Here is a 15,406-nt window from a genome sequence, read left to right on the forward strand (position 1 = left end):
AAAAAATGTCATCACATGTAATTGAATCTTTCACATAAGGCTTAATCTTTGAGTTCGCGGGGGTTTAATTAGTCGATGGAGTTGATTTCAACCACCATTGACTCGCGCTAGCTTAGCCACCCCGGAGCCCTGAAGCTAACAAATAACTGACAAACTGTACGGAATTTGTTCAGATCAACTCCAACGACTAAATAAACCCCCACTTACTCCAAGATAAAGCCTAATGTCAAAAATTCTGAACTTTTCTGAACTTCCCCTTTAAAGTAAAGACCTAGCTGTTAAAATATTGTCTATAAAAGTTGTAAAGCAATAAAACAAACAACAAAAATTATTGAAATGAACAAGAATCCTACAACGTATTTCATAATGGGTCAAAATCATTTTTCGAGCAGATCATGTGACTAGCACCTAAGACAGTAGCTTTTGCTTTGCTAAGCCAAAACTACACCTGTGGAGGCAAGATGGGTATTTAGAATTTCTGTAAACCTAAGCTTTCAAACGCAACCAACAACTGAGCTCGAAAAGTTTCATATATATACTGTATATATACAGTATTGGCCAAAAGTTTGGCGACACCTCAAAGGTGGACACTTTGAAGAATGTAGAATATAAAACCTGTTTTCAGTGTTTTCACTTTTTTTTGCCATTCCACATGTTCGTTCATAGTTTTGATGTATTCAGAGAGGATTTACAATAGTAGGGAAAATATATAAAACGTAAAAATATTTAGGTGTGTCCAAACTTTTGACTTTTTCAGTCATCAATATGCTTTGCCCCCAGCCCCACAAAAGTAAAACTCAGCCTATGGTTACAAACACTGACAATAAAATGTGCATAAAGGCTGGTTACAAACTGTAGAAGTGCTGGCTGTATTGGTACCTGTAGGCTTTTTCGAGTTTGGTCGCGTTGTCCTGTAATTCCAAGTGCTTCCTTGTTGAATTGGATGTAGAGTTTTAAGCGGCCGACAGTCTTTTTCAGCCAGCGTAAAGTTTGCAACGCACGGAGATATTTTTGTCATCTTTACTGGACAGAAATGTGAAGTAATGGCTGTATTTCCAGTGAGCAAAGGCATCCATTTGCGATATATATCCTGCCTTTCACTGTTAGGCTCGCTGCCTCATCAGAATGCTATGTTGTTGACCGCCGTGGCAGACAGCCTCAAACAGCATCGTAATACACGTGACCCGTTTTTTTTTTTTTTACCCCCGATGAGAAGTGCTCTTCGTACATGACTACAGTATTCTTCGTTCTACATACATTATGAGGCAAAAACAAAATAGTAACGCACAGGCACAAGGAAACTAATTTTAATCGGATTACTGGCCTGGAAAAATGAACGCGTTAGATTACTCGTTACTGAAGAAAGTAATCAGATTACAGTAACGCGTTGCTTAGTGTTGTCAGTAACGCGTTACTTAGTGAGGCGTTACTGACAACACTGGTGACATACAGCCATGTATGTTTGAGTTCTATTTGGAGGAGGAAGATTCAGAAGCGAAAAAAGCGACAGAGACAACAAATACGAGGCGGATGACTAGAGCACACTGCAAAATGTCATAGTTGTTTTTATCACTCTACTCCAATATTTTTACAGGATATTTTTTGTACATAGGTATTTTTCCCTGATTGCTATATAAATTGTATAGTCATGACAAATAACAGTCTTGTGCCAAATGGAACATGAAATATTAAAAAATGCATTTATTCAGTACGACAGGGCTAAATTACTGCATAATGGTCAACACAGCTGACTTCTTAAACCTCCCGAATGGTATTTTATGCCACCGGAGTTAGTCCGTCTCGTCATTTCCCTGCCGGACTCGGCGATGGAGGATAAAGCATAAACAAAACAGGAGGCGTGAGAGCTAGGCTACATGCTAACTGAACCGAGCGGCTCTTCCAAGTCTCTTACTCGCCTTTCAAATACGAAAAATCACACAAAACTATCCAGACTCATGTCACACACGGCAGCGGGAGTGATTACCTTCACCGATCAGCCAGCCTCTGGCGGCAACAGACTTTCAGCGGACTACTACAGCTCGTCATTCTCCTGCTGCGGCCCCGGCAAGCAGTCCCGCGGGAGTGCTTGTAGCCGAGGACGCAGCAGACAAACCAGCTGATGAATGCAAGCACAGCCTGCTTCATTGGCCGACGTCAAGCATTGTCGCCCACAAAATACAATTCACCTCTTTATTAAAACGTGTGCCATGATCCCAGTATTTGACATAATATAAAACTCGTAGCTTACTCCCTCGTCCGTCCAATAGTCCCTCGACTGAGGGACTAGTTTTGCCCATTCTTCGCGGTGAACAGGATATTTTGGAAAGCCAAAAAGGCTCACGCTCCCTGGTGTAGCAACAAAAGCCTGAAGCACATTTTGACGTGACGTGAAAAATAAACGAATCTGCAAAGTCAGCTGAATCTGCAGCCCTTCAGCATACAATAGTATAGCTGTATGGTGAAGATGATGTCATTCTCTGATGTCACATCTGCCTTCTTCCTCAACCCTACTCATTTTAATGGCGCGGGATTCAAAAACTTGAATAAATATATTGATTACTTTCACACACTTCCAAGCGGTCGATTTCAATCAAGAGCATAAAATACCACGTGTAATATGAAATAAACATGCTGTCTAGTGTCAAATGCACTTTAAGCGTATGTCCACACAAGCAATTAGTATTGTTTTCTATCCCTATGGAAATGAGCAATATAACCCAATGTAATTTGAGGTCATTGTAATGTTAACCAGAACAGAATGATACATAATCTAAAACCTTCATGTTTAGAGGTAGTAAATATACAATGTTAGGATTAGGCATAATTTTACTGTTACTTTTCAACTTTTTTTGTTTTTCATTTTCCTCAATTTACGCTCATTCATTTAGTTACCATGTCTGCAAATTGTCTTAATCCCATTTCTAGGGGTTACAGCACCACCTGCTGCTCTGTCAATGCATTTTAGTGTCCATTTTAAAATAACATGATAATAATAATTATAAATAATAAAGTGAAAGGCTTATTTGTTTGCGTTTGACTTGTTTTTTAATTCTTAATATAAAGAAGAAAATGGCTAAGCTTAACCCTATGTAGTAATAACTTCTTCACTATTATAAATCATTTCCTTTTATGATTGTCTTAGAAAAATCTCATACTGTAGTTCTACTGCTTGTAAAAAAGGCCAACACATGACCTGTTTTATTCTACATTGAGAAAAAAAACAACAAAACAAAAAAATTTAGTGATTTCATATGATAACCTCTCATAGGACAAGCTGAGTCGCAAAGCAAATCCTGAACATGAAATTGTGTTTGTGTGTACTTGGGTGATTAGATGGAGAATGGCGCCTCCCATAAAGAAAGCAAGCGGAACACACCGCATGCAAAAGACGTTGGTGGTCGCACAGAATCATCAGCACATGCGGCTGACCTCGGCTTTTCAACTGAGACCATTCATAATGGGTAAGCTTTGTCTTAAAAAACAACAAATCCAAATACAGTGGGGCAAATCAGTATTTAGTCAACCACCAATTGTGCAAGTTCTCCTACTTGAAAAGATTAGCGAGGCCTGTAATTGTCAACATGGGTAAACCTCAACCATGAGAGACAAAATTTGGGAAAAAAACAGAAAATAACATTGTTTGATTTTTAAAGAATTTATTTCCAAATTAGAGTGGAAAATAAGTATTTGGTCACCGCCAAACAAGCAAGATTTCTGGCTGTCAAAGAGGTCTAACTTCTAACGAGGTCTAACGAGGCTCCACTCGTTTCTTGTATTAATGGCACCTGTTTTAACTCATTATCGGTATAAAAGACACCTGTCCAAAATCTCAGTCAGTCACACTCCAAACGCCACTAAGGCCAAGACCAAAGAGCTGTCGAAGGACACCAGAGACAAAATTGTAGACCTGCACCAGGCTGGGAAGACAGAATCTGCAATAGGTAAAACGCTTGGTGTAAAGAAATCAACTGTGGGAGCAATTATTAGGAAATGGGAGACATACAAGACCACTGATAATCTCCCTCGATCTGGGGCGTGATGCAAGATCTCACCCCGTGGCGTCAAAACGATAACAAGAACGGTGAGCAAAAATCTCAGAACCACAAGGGGGGACCTAGTGAATGACCTACAGAGAGCTGGGACCACAGTAACAAAGGCTACTATCAGTAACACAATGGCGACTCAAATCCTGCACTGCCAGACATGTCCCCCTGCTGAAGAAAGTACACGTCCAGGCTCGTCTGCTGTTCGCTAGAGAGCATTTGGATGATCCAGAAGAGGACTGGGAGAATGTGTTATGGTCAGATGAAACCAAAATAGAACTTTTTGGTAGAAACACAGGTTCTCGTGTTTGGAGGAGAAAGAATACTGAATTGCATCCGAAGAACACCATACCCACTGTGAAGCATGCGGGTGGAAACGTCATGCGTTGGGGCTGTTTTTCTGCAAAGGGACCAGGACGACTGATCTGTGTAAAGGAAAGAATGAATGGGACCATGTATCGAGAGATTTTGAGTGAAACTCTCCTTCCATCAGCAAGGGCCTAGCCAGTCTCCAGATCTCAACCCCATAGAAAATCTGTGGAGGGAGTTGAAAGTCCGTGTTGCCCAACGACAGCCCCAAAACATCACTGCTCTAGAGGAGATCTGCACTGAGGAATGGGCCAAAATACCAGCAACAGTTTGTGAAAAGCTTGTGAAGAGTTACAGAAAATGTTTGGCCTCTGATATTGCCAACAAAGGGGACATAACAAAGTATTGAGATGAACTTTTGGTATTGACCAAATACTTATTTTCCACCATGATTTGCAAATATTCTTTAAAAATCATACAACGTGATTTTCAGTTTTTTTTCCCACATTCTCAGTCTCATGGTTGAGGTTTACCCATGTTGACAATTTTAGGCCTCTCTAATATTTTCAAGTGGGAGAACTTGCACAATTAGTGGTTGACTAAATACTTATTTGCATCCCTCGTTTTTCACGTTTTTTTAGGCACTTCAAATGTAATAATTATGATAAGTTTTAAACATTTTACTGTCCCACAAAATTATTTTTAAACAAGAATAGTAGTAGAAAATTTCTTCTCTTGTAAGTCCTCTCAAATCCGCTCAAGCTGCTCACTTACACACAATGAGTTGCCACAGCAAGTGTTTAACAAGTTAAACGATGATTGAGGCATGCTGCTCTTTGAAGCTTAGGCTTCCAAGCATCTGTGGCAAGATCAAATATAAAACGTCTGTCAATCAGCGTTAACTTTAAGAAGCAACTCCAGTGCACTGCCTGACCAACAAAGAGCAGAAGCGAGAGTGAGACTACGTAATCGGTTCTGGACGACTCATCTGTATTTATTTGTTTGTTTTTTAATTGAAAAAAAAATCCTCGATTGACTGAGAGCACGAAGTTTGAAGCACAAAGTAGCGAGGAATCACTGTATAGGCTATATTTACAATCACGAACAACAGCTTTAGGTACATCGGCGCAAACTAACAAGCTCATCAATAGAAATAGCTGACAATAATACTTAAAACATCTACAGTTCAGAGGTTTGAATTTTGGCTCGGGTGCACTTTTGGTTTGTTTCTGCTCTTATAGGGGTTTTCACCAGGTTTCCCATCTTCTTGCCAAATTTCAAAAACGTGTGTTACAGTTAGTGTATGGAGTACTACTCTAGGGTTTACTTAGACTTAGTTCCTCCCGTTCCCCCTTAAACATTGGGCGACGAGTTCCCTTCATTTGTTCCGTTCACTGGCGGCCCTCCTTGCCAGTGACTCTTAGGTCTTCCTCGGCTGTTTGTCTCCACATCTTCATTGGCCGTCCTTTCTTCTTCCTCCCCCTTCTGGCACCCAGTCCATTGCCACACTTGCGGGTCTTTGTCTTGGCAGTCAGAGTATGTGTCCAGACATTCACCTTCTCCTGTCCGAGACAGACAGAGGTGCTACCCCTGCCCTTCTCATGAACTCCTCAGGATGGATCTGAGGCACCGTTAGTGGAAGACATCCAGCTTGGTGGTGATCCTGGCTGTTTTCATCCACATCTCATAGGCGTACGTCACTGTAGGGATGACCGCTGACATATAGAAGCACAGCTTTGTGGACGTACTAACAGATTTTGATAACCAAATGTCCCCGAGGCACTGGAAGACTCTTGCGGCTTTTCTGAGTCTGAACTGTACCTTTTTCTACGTCTCCAGTATTTGAGATGTTGCTTCCAAGATATGCAAGATATGACAAGTTTTCTACATATTTAATACCTTGTTCAATGCCTCGGGTTGACACCACCGCAAAAAAATAAATCTCACGACAAGGCCTAAATTGAAAAAATGTTTTGAATGTACTAGGGCTGTCAAACGATTACAATTTTTAATCGAGTTATTTATAGCTTAAAAATTAATTAATCGTAATTAATCGTAATTAATTGCAACTCAAACCATCTATAAAATATGCCATATTTTTCTGTAAATTATTGTTGGAATGGAAAGATAAGACACAAGATGGATATATACATTCAACATACGGTACATAAGTACTGTATTTGTTTATTATAACAACAAATCAACAAGATGGCATTAACATTATTAACATTCTGTTAAAGCGATCCATGGATAGAAAGACTTGGAGTTCTTAAAAGATAAATGTTAGTACAAGTTATAGAAATTTTATATAAAAAAACCCCTCTTAATGTTTTTGTTTTAATAAAATTTGTAAGATTTTCAATCAAAAAATAAACTAGTAGCCCGCCATTGTTGATGTCAATAATTCCACAATGCTCATGGGTGCTTAAGCCCATAAAATCAGTCACACCCAAGCGCCAGCAGAGGGCGACAAAACTCCAAAAAACACAAGTAACAAGTTGGCATTGCACTGTGCTGTCATTTTAATCTGTTTGAGCGGGTCATGTGCGTTAATTGCGTCAAATATTTTAACATGATTATTTTAAAAAATTAATTACCGCCCGGTAACGCACTACTTTTGACAGCCCTAGAATGTACATACCTCATCAAATTTTGCATGAATACGGCAGAAAACACTCAGGTGACTTGAAGTTCCGGTCTGAGACCCCAATTTGGCCAACTTTTAAAATTGTCCGATATGCACGTGTAAAACATCATTGGAAAGCTTAAAACCTCAATTTTCTGGGGGAAGAAAAATTTTGAACAGGAGGGCATTTAAAAAAAAAAAAAAAAATGTTTTTTAAACAGCAAAACCATATCTGGAGGTGAGGGCACGCGAGAGCAGAATTACAGACGCCATGACTTTAATGAGATATTATCGCGTACTTACCTTGTTTTGATCCAAAAACTCCATGTTGCATGTATAATGGAGTGTCAAGACACAGATGTGAATGACCACAGCTGGATTTTTTTTGGCGATTTTATGGGTGAAACATGGCAATATAACAAGGGTCGCGATGCAGAAATTGCAGACATCAAGGAGTGGTCGAGATTTTCTTTTTCATATACTGTATATTCCCTTTTAAACTTTTTCCCCCCCCCATTTTTCTTTGTTTGGATCAATTATTTATCATCTAACATATTGGAGAAAATGCGACAGTAACAAAAAAAATACAATTAAGCAATAGTTATGAGGTAGATATCCGTGACTTTTTTACAGACACCATTTTTTTCATTGTGTCATTTGTTTAAAAGTTTAAAATATGTGAGTGAATAATTTTTTAAAGTCGTTTTTTTTGTTTTTTAAATGAAATATTAGACATCAATGAATGATTCTAAGCTAAAAATGACAGACATTTTGAATAATAAATATAATTAATTACCTTCGTTTTATGGCTAAGTTGAAACAAAAGCGGTTGCTCGATGTCTGTAAACAGAGTTTTCAGGGTAAAAAGGACAAATTAAAAATAGTTTGTGGGCTTAATGCACCATGAATCTGCTGTGGCAGCATATAGACATATTGTTCTGTCAAACACAACAGTTGTTTTGGCTTAAAATACAGCAGTTTATTTTAAAGAGGACTGCAAGAGCAAAACTGCTTTTTCAGTCTTGTCTGTGTTTCCGCCATACCTAAGAAAGTGTCTGGTTCATTTGACTGCATGTCATTTATATGTTGACAGATATTTGGAGGAATACTTGGACAATAAGCATCCTTTATCTCCTCTGTCACCACTGTCTGACAGCCCCGAGTCCAACAACCTTTCATCCAAAGCAAAAAATGGCGAGGTTTATCACAAGAACAGAGATAAGAACAGAGATTCAGCATTAAAGGTAACATGAAACTTATTTAAAATCTTAACTCGAAACCGTTTTGATTTATTTTCACTTGCATCTTAAGCCAAAAAAGGAGGTGGATAGTGTCAAAGTGTCCAGACGGCATTTGTCAGATTCCTGGGGCCCCGCAGGACACAGAGCGGCCATGTCAAATGCAGAAACGTAAGTAGTCATTGTTTCGAACACAACCCTTTGTATATTAATTGCATTCCCATTAGGATTTACGGACATATTGACCCGCTCTTTTCATTTTCTGGGTTACACATCCCGTCCCTCCAGGCCTCACCACGCTGAGTACTACCTACACGAAGCCAAAAGAATGAAGCACCGTGCAGATGCTATGGTAAGTTTAAAAGCTTAATGTAGCACAAAATTAGAAAAAATTGTTTAACTAGTACAGTGGGGCAAATAAGTATTTAGTCAACCACTAATTGTGCAAGTTCTCCCACTTGAAAATATTAAAGAGGCCTGTAATTGTCAACATGGGTAAACCTCAACTAAGAGACGGAATGTGGAAAAAAAAACAGACAATCACATTGTTTGATTTTTAAAGAATTTTATTTGCAAATCATGGTGGAAAATAAGTATTTGGTCAATACCAAAGTTCATCTCAATACTTTGTTATGTACCCTTTGTTAGCAATATCGGAGGCCAAACATTTTCTGTAACTCTACACAAGCTTTTCACACACTGTTGCTGGTATTTTGGCCCATTTCTCCATGCAGATCTCCTCAAGAGCAATGATGTTTTGGGGCTGTCGTTGGACAACACAGACTTTCAACTCAATTTTCTATGGGGTTGAGATCTGGAGACTGGCTAGGCCACTCCAGGACCTTGTAATGCTTCTTGCGAAGCCACTCCTTTGTTGCCCTGGCTGTGTGTTTGGGATCATTCTCATGCTGAAAGACCCAGCCACGTCTCATCTTCAATGCCCTTGCTGATGGAAGGAGATTTTCACTCAGAATCTCTCCATACATGGTCCCATTCATTCTTTCCTTTACACAGATCAGTCGTCCTGGTCCTTTTGCAGAAAAACAGCCCCAAAGCATGATGTTTCTACTCCCATGCTTCACAGTGGGTACGGTGTTCTTCAGATGCAATTCAGTATTCTTTCTCCTCCAAACACGAGAACCTGTGTTTCTACCAAAAATTTCTATTTTGGTTTCATCTGACCAGAATACATTCTCCCAGTCCTCTTCTGGATCATCCAAATGCTTTTTAGCGAACCGCAGACGGGCCTGGATGTGTACTGGCTTCAGCAGGGGGACACATCTGGCAGTGCAGGATTTGAGTCCCTGGCGGCGCATAGTGTTACTGGTAGTAGCCTTTGTTACTGTTGTTCCAGCTCTCTGTAGGTCATTCACTAGGTCCCCCACTGTGGTTCTGGGATTTTTGCTAACCGTTCTTGTTATCATTTTGACGCCACGGGGTGAGATCTTGCATGGGGTCACAGATCGAGGGAGATCATCAGTGGTCTTGAGTGTCTTCCATTTTCTACTAATTGCTCCCACAGTTGATTTCTTTACACCAAGTGTTGTACCTTTTGCAGATTCAGTCTTCCCAGCCTGGTGCAGGTCTACGATTTTGTCTCTGGTGTCCTTCGACAGCTCTTTGGTCTTGGCCATTATGGAGTTTGGAGTGTGACTGACTGATGTGGTGGACAGGTGTCTTTTATACCGATAATGAGTTAGAACAGGTGCCATTAATACAGGTAACGAGTGGAGCCTCGTTAGACCCCGCTAGACCTCGTTAGAAGAAGTTAGACCTCTTTGACAGCCAGAAGTCTTGTTTGTTTGTAGGTGACCAAATACTTATTTTCCACTCTAATTTGGAAATAAATTCTTTAAAAATCAAACAATGTGATTTTCTGGATTTTTTTTTCTCATTCTGTCTCTCATCGTTGAGGTACACCTATGAAGAAAATTACAGGCCTCTGTCATCTTTTTAAGTGGGAGAACTGGCACAATTGGTGGCTGACTAAATACTTTTTTGTCCCACTGTATGTTGTGTACTCGAATGTCGGGATGACCAACATCGCACACTACATGCAGGACCGAGTTATGATGGTTTTGTCCGCTTTGTATGTCTTCCAGGTGGACAAGTTAGGGAAGGCTGTGAATTACGTTGATGCTGCTCTTTCTTTCATGGAATGTGGCAAAGCGATGGAGGAAGGCCCACTGGAAGCAAAATCCCCCTACACCATGTATGCAGAGACAGTGGAACTTATCAGGTGAACTGAAAAATTGCAGTCCCTGCTATATACAAGCCTTCTCAAAAAATTACCATATTGTGATAAAATTCAATATTTTCTGTAATGTACTGAGAAGCAATGTTCATATATTTTAGATTCATTATTACACTCAGCTGAAGTAGTTCAAGCCGTTTATTGTTTTAGTATTGATGATTGTGGCAAATAGGTCAAGAAAAAACAAAAATCCCTACCTCAAAAAATGTGCATATTTCATCCGACCAATATAAAAAAGTGTTTTTTAATACAAAAAAAGTCAACCTTCAATTAATTATATCAGCTATGCACTCAATACTTGGTCGGGAATCCTTTTGCAGAAATGACTGCTTCAATGCGGCGTGGCATGGAGGCAATCAGCCTGTGGCCCCGCTGAGGTGTTATGGAGGCCCAGGATGCTTCGATAGCGGCCTTAAAGAGCATACGACAGGAGAAAAATGTCTTAAATAGCATTATTATGTGAATTAGAATCATATTTTTAGACGATTCGACTATATACAACAATTTAGCAAAGCGCAGATGACGAGAAATTAGTCTTTTAATCTGCCGGTTAGCCACGCCTACCATTATAGGGCTCAAGCGTCCCCAACAGGTGGATGACGTCAGCGGGAGACTGGGCTCATCGGTTATACTATACAGCCCATTGAGGGGGAATTATTCACAACGAGGAAAACGCGACGAAGAGAGCCACAAAATGTCATTGTTTCAGTCTCTCTACTCCAATATTTTTACAGGATATTCTTTTTATCCAAGTATTTTTCCCCAATAGCTAAATAAATGGCTTGAGAAGGACCAGTCAGCCCGCCGAAGGGGAACTATTCACAACGAGGAAAACGCGACGAAGAGATCTGCAAAATGTCATTGTTTCTGTCTCTTTACATCAATATTTTTACAGGATATTCTTTTTATCTAAGTATTTTCCCCAACTGCTAAATAAATGGCATGGTCATGACAAACAGTCTTGTGCTAAATGGAATATGAAATAATAAAATTGCACTTATTCAGGACGACATGGCAAAATTACTCCATAATGGTCAAAACTGTCGACTTCACCTTTACTGTCGCACCTCCCGAAAGATATTTTATGACACCTAAATCGGACATATGTCATTTCCCTTCCCCGGCTTCGGAGAATGTAAACAAACCAAGAGGCGTGACAGCTAGCCGACATGTTAACCCGAACCGAGTGATGTTTCAAAGTCTTCGAAGCGGAAAATCACACATAACTAGCCCGGATTATTAGACATGACGACTGGGTTGTCGATTGTCTTTGCGGATCGGCAAACCGCCCGGCGGAGAGCAATTTACAGTTCGTTCCCCGGAGGAGGGCGGCTGCAGTTGTTGTGCAGCTAATGTGCATGAGGAGAGCTTTTTACATGCCTATCAATGATCAAACGTAAGTAGTCCTTTATTTAAAGAAAGTCTGTAGAGTTTACTTTGTAATCCCTGTATTCGTATTTGACATAATACAAAACAAGATGTTTACTCACTTCCTCGTTAAGTCCAATGGTCCCACAGTAGTAGGGCTTGTTTTGGCCAATATCCACGGTGAATGGGAACCTTTTGAAACTCCAAAAAGGCACACACGCCTCTTCCTCATACAGCAAGATTTTTCAGCAGCAGTTTGGCTGGCGTGATGCGAAAAATAAACGTATTAATCCGAAAAATCAGCTGAATCCTTAGTCCTCATGCACAACAGTAGGCTGTATAGTGAAGAGGAGTCCTTCTCCCGTACACGTCACAGCGCCCTCCTCCTCAATGCAAGACCAAAGCCAGAAGTTACTCATTTTCATGGCGCGGGATTCAAAAAACTAAATAAATATAGCGATCGCTTGCACACACGTTCAAGCAGTCCATATCATTCAGGAGCATAAAATACCGCGTGTATTATGAAATAAACATGCATTTTCATGTCACATGCACTTTAAGCTCATCCACAGTGTTGGGTCTGGTGTCTCTCAACTTCCTCTTCACAATATCCCACAGATTCTCTATGGGGTTCAGGTCAGGAGAGTTGGCAGGCCAATTGAGCGCAGTAATGCCATGGTCAGTAAACCATTTACCAGTGGTTTTGGCACTGTGAGCAGGTGCCAGGTCGTGCTGAAAAATGAAATCTTCCTCTCCATAAAGCTTTTCAGCAGATGGAAGCATGAAGTGCTCCAAAATCTCCTGATAGCTAGCTGCATTGACCTTGCCTGGTATACCAGACTCACCGCTGTTCCAGCGATTGAGTCTGGCAAACGTCCAGCGGATCAAATTCTGAGGGCGGAGCAAGTCACAGCAAACAGACAGCGGAGTGGACCAATCAGCGACGGGCAGACGTGACGTTGTTAAAGCGACAAGTAATTAGCGTGAGCGGAGAATGGAGAAGCTTATTCAACATGGCTAGCGTGAGCCATGTTGACTGTTGTCAGTGACTTGTTTCGATGTGTTTTTGGTCATTTAAAACTGGTTTTACCGCGGATTGGAACATATTCTCGGCTCTCCCGTTCGTCATCTGTGTTGTTGTAGACACAACTTTCGGCGCGCAAGAGTGACGTTACTCATTAAGAAAACGTCACGCAAATAAACAAATCTGATTGGACGATTGATTTTGTAGTTTGCTCGAGAGGCCGTTAATGGGCTGGGTCCCAGACTGTTTCTCACAGTGTTTGAAAAGGGAGAATATTCTGGCTGTGCCAGGCAAGCATTGACCCTGCCCTTGATATAAAAACAGCAGCTGACATGGCACCCCAGACCATCACTGACTGTGGTACTTAACACTGGACTTCAGGCATTTTGGCATTTCCTTCTCCCCAGTCTTCTTTCAAACTCTGGCACCTTGATTTTCGAATGACATGCAAAATTTGCTTTCATCTGAAAAAAGTACTTTGGACCACTGAGCAACAGTCCAATGCTGCTTCTCTGTAGCCCAGGTCAGGCGCTTCTGCCACTGTTTCAGATTCAAAAGTGGCTTGACCTGGGGAATGCGGCACTTGTAGCCCATTTCCAGCACACACCTGTGCACGGTGGCTCTGGATGTTTCTACTCCAGACTCAGTCCACTGTTTCTGCAGGTCCCCCAAGGTCTGGAATCGGTCCTTCTCCACAATCTTTCTCAGGGTGGGGTCATCACTTTTGGTTGTGCAGCATTTCCTGCCACACGTTTTCCTTCCCACGGACTTCCCACTGAGGTGCCTTGATACAGCACTCTGGGAACAGCCTGTACGCTCAGAAATGTCTTTCTGTGTCTTAGCCTCTTGCTTGAAGGTGTCAATCATGGCCTACTAGACAGCAGTCAGGTCTTGCCCATGATTGCAGTATTGAGTAATGAACCAGGATGGGAATTTTTTATAAGCCTCAGGAATCTTTTGCAGGGGTTTTGAGTGAATTCGTTGATTCAGATGATTAGGTTAGTAGCTTCTTTAGAGTACCTTTTAATGAAATGCTATTTTTTGAGATAGGGATTTTTGGGTTTTCTTGACTTTTTTGCCAAAATCAATTAATATTGAAACAATAAAGGGCTTGAACTACTTTAGTTGTGTGTAATGAATCTAAAATATATGAAAGTCTAATGTTTATCAGTACATAACAGAAAATAATGAACTTTATCACAATATGCAATTTTTTTGAGAAGGCCCAGTATATATATTTTTTTTAAAATATCTGCATACTACAGTAAGTTAAGGAAACTGTGTAACTCACTTTTCGGCTAAAAGAACTGGAAAATGACCAAGCTAACAGAAGTGCAAATATATGGGTCATTTACATGGTGACGGCCTCCAAAGTGGAACGATTTGATTGCGGGGCTTGCTCCGCTATCATATAAATGGAAAGCTCTCGCTCCGATGACGTCAGCACTCGCACACGTCACTTTGGGTATGCGCAGTGCTGCTCCTAAACATTTACAACAGCAAACATGGCGGAACGTTGGCTTAAATGTATTAAAAGCAACACTTTAGAGCTTTTCAGTTTTTGTCGATTGTAGCGACGCCAGTGGACAAAAGCGGTAGTACTTTGCCTTAAGGAAGACTGCGTTCCCCATGAGGACCAGCGCACACCCGCATAGTGTCGTAAAATCATGATGGTCACCATACGCAGAGTTTAAGGGGAGGGTGGTGACCGAAAAGTATCATTGCATGTAATTGACTTTCTTATCTATGATTTATTTTTATTTTTTTCATCTTTACTTTTCCAATACAATATTGTCTATAAAAGTTGTAAAGCAATAAAACAAACAACAAAAATGAATAATATGAACAAAAAAATATATTTTTACAATGGGTCAAAATTATTTTTCGAACATCTGACTAGCACCTTAGATGGTCTTTTGCTTTGCTAAGCCAAAACCAGGACCGAAGAAGAAAGATGGATATACGTTTTAATTTTTTCAAACCTAAGCTTTCAAAAGCGACAACAACTACTGAGCAAGAACCAAGGATTGAAAATGTGGACCATGATACGTCAGAGATCACTGCCAAAATGGTGAGCGGAGTTTCAATTTGCCCCACGAAAAACGCTAATTGTACAGCAGAGCCGCCACCGGTGTCTTGCCAATGTAGTTACCCCCGTCAAAAATGGTGTCCCTGGCAGCGGGAGCGCACACACACACACACATTAGTTAAGAGTTATGTCAACTTAAACAATTAATTGAAGCCAAAAAAGAACCACAGTTATATATTTTGGACATTGACATTTAACTCATTCACTCCCAACCATTTTCACCGGTGCTCCAGGTCGTTTTACTGGATTTTGACTGATTTTGCAAGGCCCACAGAAAATTCTGTTCTATTGCAAGTACTAAATTTAAAAAATTTAGGGATGTACGTTTTTTCAAAGGGGTGCACTCACTTTTGTTGTCAGGGGTTTAGATATTAATGGCTATATTTTGAGTTATTTTGAGGGGGAAATAAATGAACTCTACTATATAAGCTGCACACAGACTACTTTTCATTGTG

At 40.5% G+C, this 15,406-nt stretch overlaps 2 protein-coding genes across 6 annotated transcripts in view; one reads left to right on the forward strand and one right to left on the reverse strand.

Annotated features, from left to right (window-relative positions):
- The window catches only part of LOC130926649 (rho guanine nucleotide exchange factor 7-like), a 157,711-nt gene that overhangs the window by 127,379 nt on the left and 14,926 nt on the right, over positions 1 to 15,406 (reverse strand). The window lies entirely within an intron of this gene.
- aff3 (AF4/FMR2 family, member 3) overlaps positions 1 to 15,406 on the forward strand; it is an 82,168-nt gene that overhangs the window by 57,221 nt on the left and 9,541 nt on the right. Inside the window, exons 10-14 of the mRNA XM_057851669.1 lie at positions 3,334 to 3,461; positions 8,072 to 8,222; positions 8,290 to 8,387; positions 8,505 to 8,568; positions 10,319 to 10,455. Of these exons, the coding sequence (XP_057707652.1) occupies positions 3,334 to 3,461; positions 8,072 to 8,222; positions 8,290 to 8,387; positions 8,505 to 8,568; positions 10,319 to 10,455 (578 nt within the window). The remainder of the gene's footprint in view (positions 1 to 3,333; positions 3,462 to 8,071; positions 8,223 to 8,289; positions 8,388 to 8,504; positions 8,569 to 10,318; positions 10,456 to 15,406) is intronic.

The sequence above is a fragment of the Corythoichthys intestinalis genome, chromosome 12 (assembly GCF_030265065.1).
Source record: "Corythoichthys intestinalis isolate RoL2023-P3 chromosome 12, ASM3026506v1, whole genome shotgun sequence".
NCBI classification, from domain to species: domain Eukaryota; kingdom Metazoa; phylum Chordata; class Actinopteri; order Syngnathiformes; family Syngnathidae; genus Corythoichthys; species Corythoichthys intestinalis.